The following is a 6371-nucleotide window of genomic DNA, read 5'->3' as shown; positions in this document are numbered from 1 at the left end:
ATTCATTACAACTTAAATCGTTAGCGGACTTTTTTTCTGTTATTTGCCGTTGTCTTTTGTCTTTCGAACTTCATGGGGCAGTAATCAGCATCACTTCCCATCGTGTATGGTGTTTCTGGTTGGATTTTTTTCCCTCTTCGGCTGTGTTTAGTCAAGTCATTTGTTTTTTTTTTTTGTATCAAGTTTTGGCATTTTGAACCACGGCATAACTTAAATCGTTACTCTTCCTACCTACCGATCAACCAAATGACAATAAATCAAATGAATCAAACGGATGCCATTGTTTTAGAGAGAGAGAGAGAGAGAGAGAGAGAGAGAGAGAGAGAGAGAGATGAGAAGAGAAAAATGCGGCAGCACAAGTTGTGCCATTTAAAGCATTCATATTTAATTTATAACATTCAAATCGCAGAAAATCGCACTTTGATCATTTATATGCGGCGCTAATTGCAATACGAACATCTTTTACATAACCTAATCATAAGTGGTTCCAATTTTTTTTTCTTTCATTTCTGTACACATTCATTTGGCTTCATGCCGTTGTGTCGTCTCATCAACCACTTATTTAATTTGGTTTTTTTTTGTTGCTGTTCTCTCGTCGTCTGGTTCGGGTTTTTCGTTTCGCTTAATTTGATTTTTTTCTATGACTAGGAATTTATGTAATTTAGTGTAAATGTCAAATGGGGACTCGTGTTTGTTCCATTTCTGACATTCTGATGTCTGCCAGCTGATTTTCCGTAACAAGAATCAATTTGTTGACATTCTGATTCAATAGCAGCAACGGCAATGCGGTGATGGTCGAACAGGACGTCAGCAATCATGTTAATTCAATATTAGCAAATGAAATGAGGTCCATTATTCCGATCTTGTACCATCTATTTTTAAAATTGTTTGGCATTCCTTTTTTTATTGGCGACACTGTGTCGATCAACTTTAATCGCCCTCATTAGGTTATCGAGGAATCCATCATCTAAATTATGTAGCGTATCGACGTTAATCCTTTTTCAACTTGATGACACATTTGAACTTCAAACGAGAAATTACAACAGATCACATGTACGCAATGTGAGTATTTTTTTTTGTCGTTCAAATTCTTCTTTTTTCTCAATATCAACCGCAAGATTTTTATATCCCTTGAGATTCATACACGCATCAAACGTTGTATTGACTCAGAAAATACTAATATTTATGTTTTGATTCCGTAAATTTGTAAAGAAAACAATTAAAAGCAACAGCACAGCAATTAATTATTTATTATTTACAAATTTGTGTCTTTGATGATAATGTGATCATCGGTTTTGCTGATTTTCCGTCAATGATAAAATTGCGAAAATTGTGACGAATAGTGAAGAGCGATCAAAACAAAACCCATTTAACTGGTTCGGCCAATAGATTCCATTCTAGTCACGCTATGTGGAACGGATTAAATGTCTTCGTTATCATTTGATTTGTTTCTTCTTCTTCTTTTACACACCGTTCCATTCTAAATGAACGAGGCTCATATTTTGAATATCTCATATATTGAAGTCTATAGTTTTTTTTCGCCGATCATGATAAAATATTTTACGAAATTTCATTATGAATTCGACTAGCGATTTGATTATTCTGTCACTGCGTTGCCAATAATGGGCAGGAAAAAAATCCATATCAATCATTTCAATCATATGCACGCAAGGCTTTTTTCTCTCTCTCTCTCTCTCTCTCTCTCTCTCTCACACACATTTGCCCGTCGCATGTGCTTTTTTCTCTCCTTTTGTTGGATCGTTTCAGCGAAAATGAATTTCAGATTTAGTGAAATTCCATTTGCTCGGCTTCACTATGCGTCTCTCGTTAACACTCGGCCAACTTGGTTTTAAATAAATGCATTACATCATAAGATATTTTTTCGGAGGATTTTTATCCATATTTCTTGATAACATTGATATTTTCATAATCTCTTTCCCGCATTTTGCGAATAGATATATATTTTTTAACAAAATCGGTTTTTAGGCCAACAATTTTATATAAATGGCCACTTTCATACATATGCAGTAAATGGATTTTATATTGGAATGCTTTACGATTTCGAATTCGATTGAGGAGTGTGAAAGTAACTCAATTTTTTGACCTAAATGGCACTAGTTCTGGCTCACGTGGTCTTTTTTTTAATGGATCTGAATCCGGCAAAATACAATTCCAAAATATTCCACGAAACTAACACTTATGCTATAATTTCACACTAGGTTTTATTCCACGCTTCGTATTTTTTTCTCGCCATTATTCTATCATCTTTTTTAGCCCCAAATTCGGCTTCTGTTGTGGATCTTTTTTTTCTCTTTTTTTCCTTTCTTTTTTTTTGTCTGAGCCCGCACATACGTTGATGCCAGGGGAAAAAATAGATGAAATAAAAACCGACCAAATTTGCAAATGAAATATTCATATCATTTAAGTTCACGAAATCTCATAGCAACGGCTGACAATGCGATCATCAATTCTGAAATGAGCTATTGAATTGTTCTGAAATGCTTTCAAGATGATATAAGATAAGGTTTTGCTGTGTCTCTGTGTGTATGTGTATTTCAAATGCCAAAAACATATTGATTGCCTTCATTCGGTATTAAGAATGAAGACAACTCAAACATTGGCTGAATGGACACAATGCCACAATTTCCTTATAAAATTTTTGAGCCGCACGGCCATGCTATTTTGCATCTATTTTAATATTTGGCTCGTTCTTCGCATCTTTTACTGTTTCTAATCTTTTAAATTTATGATGAATTGACTAAAATGCATATGAAAAGAATGAAAACGATTTTATGCGATGGGAGGATCAAAAAAGTTGAATATTTGAATAAATCTAGTTTAGTGAATGTTTGGATTTTTCACTTTTTTTTTCTCGCAATTATTTATTGTATCATCTTCCATTTGGCCAGGGCGAGAGAGACTCGCATCATTCTTGACGAACGTCATCGTATATTCATTTGATGTATGTGTTGTATCAATGAAAAACCCTCCCAAACTCGGACGATTTCATGAACTTGTGCATATATTTCGAGCAAATTAAATATTCTACACAGTGAAATCAAATAGTGATAAATCCATGAATAAATGTTTGTAAATTGTACCCAATCACATGGGTAGCAGCTTGATGGAACCGATGAAAAAACTGAGTTGTAAGTTTAATAATTTTTGTAAGCTTCAACGAAACCAAATCTTTTGAATTCTCATAGAAATATTCACTTCGGCAAAACTGTGCGTTTTAATTGGGAAATGAAAGAAATTAATCGCATAATCACTTTATCACATCATGTGTATTTTGTCTATCTAAGTACAGTCCGTTGTTGTCACAGGGCAGAATGATGATAAATATTGCAGCAGATGTTAGCAACAATCTCAAATTAATTACAGCACACAATTTTAGAGCAAGTGATAAACAGTAATTGAGCTTGGAGCCATGTGTTGAGATTAAATAGAAATAAACAAAATATTTCGTTCAATCAATCGCTATGGACTGTGGACTCAATTATTATCGAATTTTCTGATAATTTTTTAATTAATCACAATTCAAGAAGAATGAGAAGACTAACTACCGCATCAATCAATTACATTATCTGTCAACTATGGATTCGCTCTTCAACGAAGTATTTAAATTCAGTCGAATTGGGCGTCGACTTTACGATAATAGCTTTGTTGCACGTGTCTTCTAGCGAGCCAAATGGGATTTATTAATTATTTCTGATGCTATGCGGTGGGATGAACAAATTTTATTTCATTTCCAGTGAAAGCTTATTTTAAAACATGATTTTTTGGGGCAGAGACAGCACCTTCAAAAATTATCCAGGTGTTTATACTCGAGTCTTACACATCAATTGGATTAAAAGTGTCGTGAAGAATATGGCAATGATGCACAAAGTCTCAAGTGCATTTTTCGCAGCAACGGAAACCATTTGTGTTTTGATCACAATTCGATCATTAACTTGCTGTGTGCTGTTTAAGAAATTCAATAAATCGAAAAAGTCAGAGATAAATCACATTTCCAGTCCATAAGGAAGTGATGCTACAAGCAGGAAAAGAAAACTCAAATCTATCTAAATAATTTAATCATATAAATTCCTCTTTATTTCTCCCTGTTGAAAATACACTACAGTTTATCGGCTTCATTTCGCTTTGTATTTCTCTCTTCACATTAATAAAAAAACGATCTCTTAAAAATTGCAGTAAAGAATATGTTAACGACACACTTAGGAAAGATTCAACAAATGTTCATGTGAAGGGCATTTGTGTAGGAATATATTGCCATATCTATTTAATTGGTACTGGTTGGTATAATGAGTTAGCATTATTGAGGTCGCTAAATCTCTCTTTATAATAATCAATTTGTTTAATAGTTTTATCTATCAATCTTTTGTATATATATACATATATATATATATTAATTTGGAGCATTTTTTTCAACCATGATTTTCTAATATAAATTACAATTCTTAGCTACGAGACGTATGACCAATTGCTAATGGTAGTTCGATTGCAAATTGATATGCTTTATTTGATAAAATTGTTTTCTTTTTTTTCGAAAAAGAAGGGTTAAGAATCGGAATCTTGAAATCAATGGATGTGTTGGTTCAAGATGCAAAACGAAAAGCACATTCGAATGTTATGTGTCTAAGGCCCCGGATAATATGCACCACTTATTCTACTAGTTGGCTGATTATAATAAATATTATGAGGAGGTTGTTGAGCACATTGCGGCATATTGTATGGTACATTTGTCGGCATCATCGTTGACTGTGGATATGCGTTCATTGAATATATCGATGGCGGTTGATTACCTATAAAAATACAAAATACGAAAGACCCGTTGAAACACATGATTCAACACTGAAAAGCCAATTTCAATTTTACCTGTGCATGGTTGTGGTAATGGCGGTGGCGGTGGTGGCGGTACCGAGCATGTTGTTGCAAAACTCGATCGATTGGCCTTTACAAATTCGGACGCTGATAAATTATTGTGTATGCCATTTTCAGTGTTCATGTCTTTTGTTGGAGGATCTTTCGGTTTCAGTCGTTGGGCGGGAATGGGTGATATGGCCACTGCCGTTTTGGCTTTTATCGATGGCGGTGAACTGCCTTCGGCCAATTGTTGTGCCTGTTGATTGGGTTGCTGATACAAGTCAAGCACTTGATGGCAAATATCTTCGAGAATTTCCATCGTTACATCGGATATAAACATGTCCCACCATCGTAAATGTGTTGGTTCTCGCCCAATCCAGTCGGTTGCCGTAAATTTGCTTAATTTGCTAGCTAAATGTATAAGTGCAACAGCGATAATTTCTGGTTCCCATTGCAGGCAAACCGTTGTGCTGAGTGAATCGTTGACAAAATTCCAGGCCATTTGCACCATTTTTTGTAGCTTAGATTTATCACCTTTCAAACTTTTGGCGTACGAAACGAGAAAATTGTACGGATGCTCGACTTCTAAATCAAATTTTATGGTTTGTAATAGTATACTTTCGAGTGTCATGACCTCTTCTTTGGCTTTTCGCAAATCTTCGCTGAATGCCTGGAATTTTGGATCGGGCAATATTGAACGGGCCGTGGTTATGATGTCACGGCATTTCTTTGGCGTTTCTTCCACTTTGCCGGCCAAAAATAAGCAGCAACAGGCGGTAACGTAGCGCGGAAATTCTTGAAACGTATGAAACATATAAAAGCGATGGAAGTAAATTGCACCCGTTGCAATTGTATGATGACCCAATATCATTTCTGTGCCACATTCCATGATAAATCTGGTGCCTTCTTTACGATACCGGCGTTCCGTTTCAAAATCCATGCCATCACGAATGGACGGTGTGTTTCGTAGCTCTTTTTTGTCATAGTACCAACACGGCATCGTTATTGATAATCGATCATTAAAACACAATTTTGAGCAAATCACTCTCTTCTTTGTTGTTTTTTTTTCTTTCTTCCGTGTGTGTGTTTCGTATTTCTTTCTTTTCTGGGGGCCCGATACACAGTCGCTACGAAATGTACATTTGGTAAAATTTATTGTCTCCTTTTTTCTACTTGTTCACACTTAAACACTATACGCTATGACTATTAATAAAACTAAAATCGGTTTAATTTTGAAAAGAAATTTGAAGCAAAAATAATTCGAATTCCTGTATTTGTTGTTAAAGAATAAATGAATAGAAAAATATAACCAACAAAAAAACTATCTATGTGTATTTATGAGAAGGAACTTTTGACAAATAAACGTCAATGTCACGAGTCATATGACATTTTCTTTCTCACGTACAGCGCTGCTCATTGGCTTGTATCGCAAACCAAATGCTTGTTCAAATGAATTTTTGCAGGTTTTTTTTCCGCTCTGTAGTTAAAATCATTCAAATACGAAT

At 34.8% G+C, this 6371-nt stretch overlaps 1 protein-coding gene across 1 annotated transcript; it reads right to left on the bottom strand.

The window, feature by feature from the left end:
* Positions 1 to 4065: 4065 nt before the first annotated feature.
* LOC129578300 (cyclin-K-like) lies at positions 4066 to 6226 on the bottom strand. The gene is made up of 2 exons (XM_055466628.1): positions 4879 to 6226; positions 4066 to 4805 (listed from the first exon to the last, which is right to left on the bottom strand). Exons 1-2 carry the CDS (start codon positions 5864 to 5866, stop codon positions 4639 to 4641), a joined length of 1155 nt encoding a protein of 384 aa, XP_055322603.1. The 5' UTR covers positions 5867 to 6226; the 3' UTR covers positions 4066 to 4638.
* Between the last annotated feature and the right edge of the window lie 145 nt (positions 6227 to 6371).

The sequence above is a fragment of the Sitodiplosis mosellana genome, unplaced genomic scaffold (genome assembly GCF_009176505.1).
Source record: "Sitodiplosis mosellana isolate CC-2019 unplaced genomic scaffold, AAFC_SMos_1.0 Smas_scaffold_6226, whole genome shotgun sequence".
Taxonomy (NCBI): Eukaryota; Metazoa; Arthropoda; class Insecta; order Diptera; family Cecidomyiidae; genus Sitodiplosis; species Sitodiplosis mosellana.
Note: the sequence above shows the minus strand (reverse complement) of the source record. Positions and strands in the feature narration are given on the sequence as shown.

Excerpts from the sequence above, each read along its gene's own strand:
- LOC129578300 (XM_055466628.1), bottom strand. The coding sequence starts at position 5,866 with ATGCCGTGTTGGTACTATGACAAAAAAGAGCTACGAAACACACCGTCC. Across the intron at positions 4,806-4,878 it reads ATTACCACAACCATGCACAG|GTAATCAACCGCCATCGATA; the intron begins GTAAAATTGAAA and ends GTATTTTTATAG.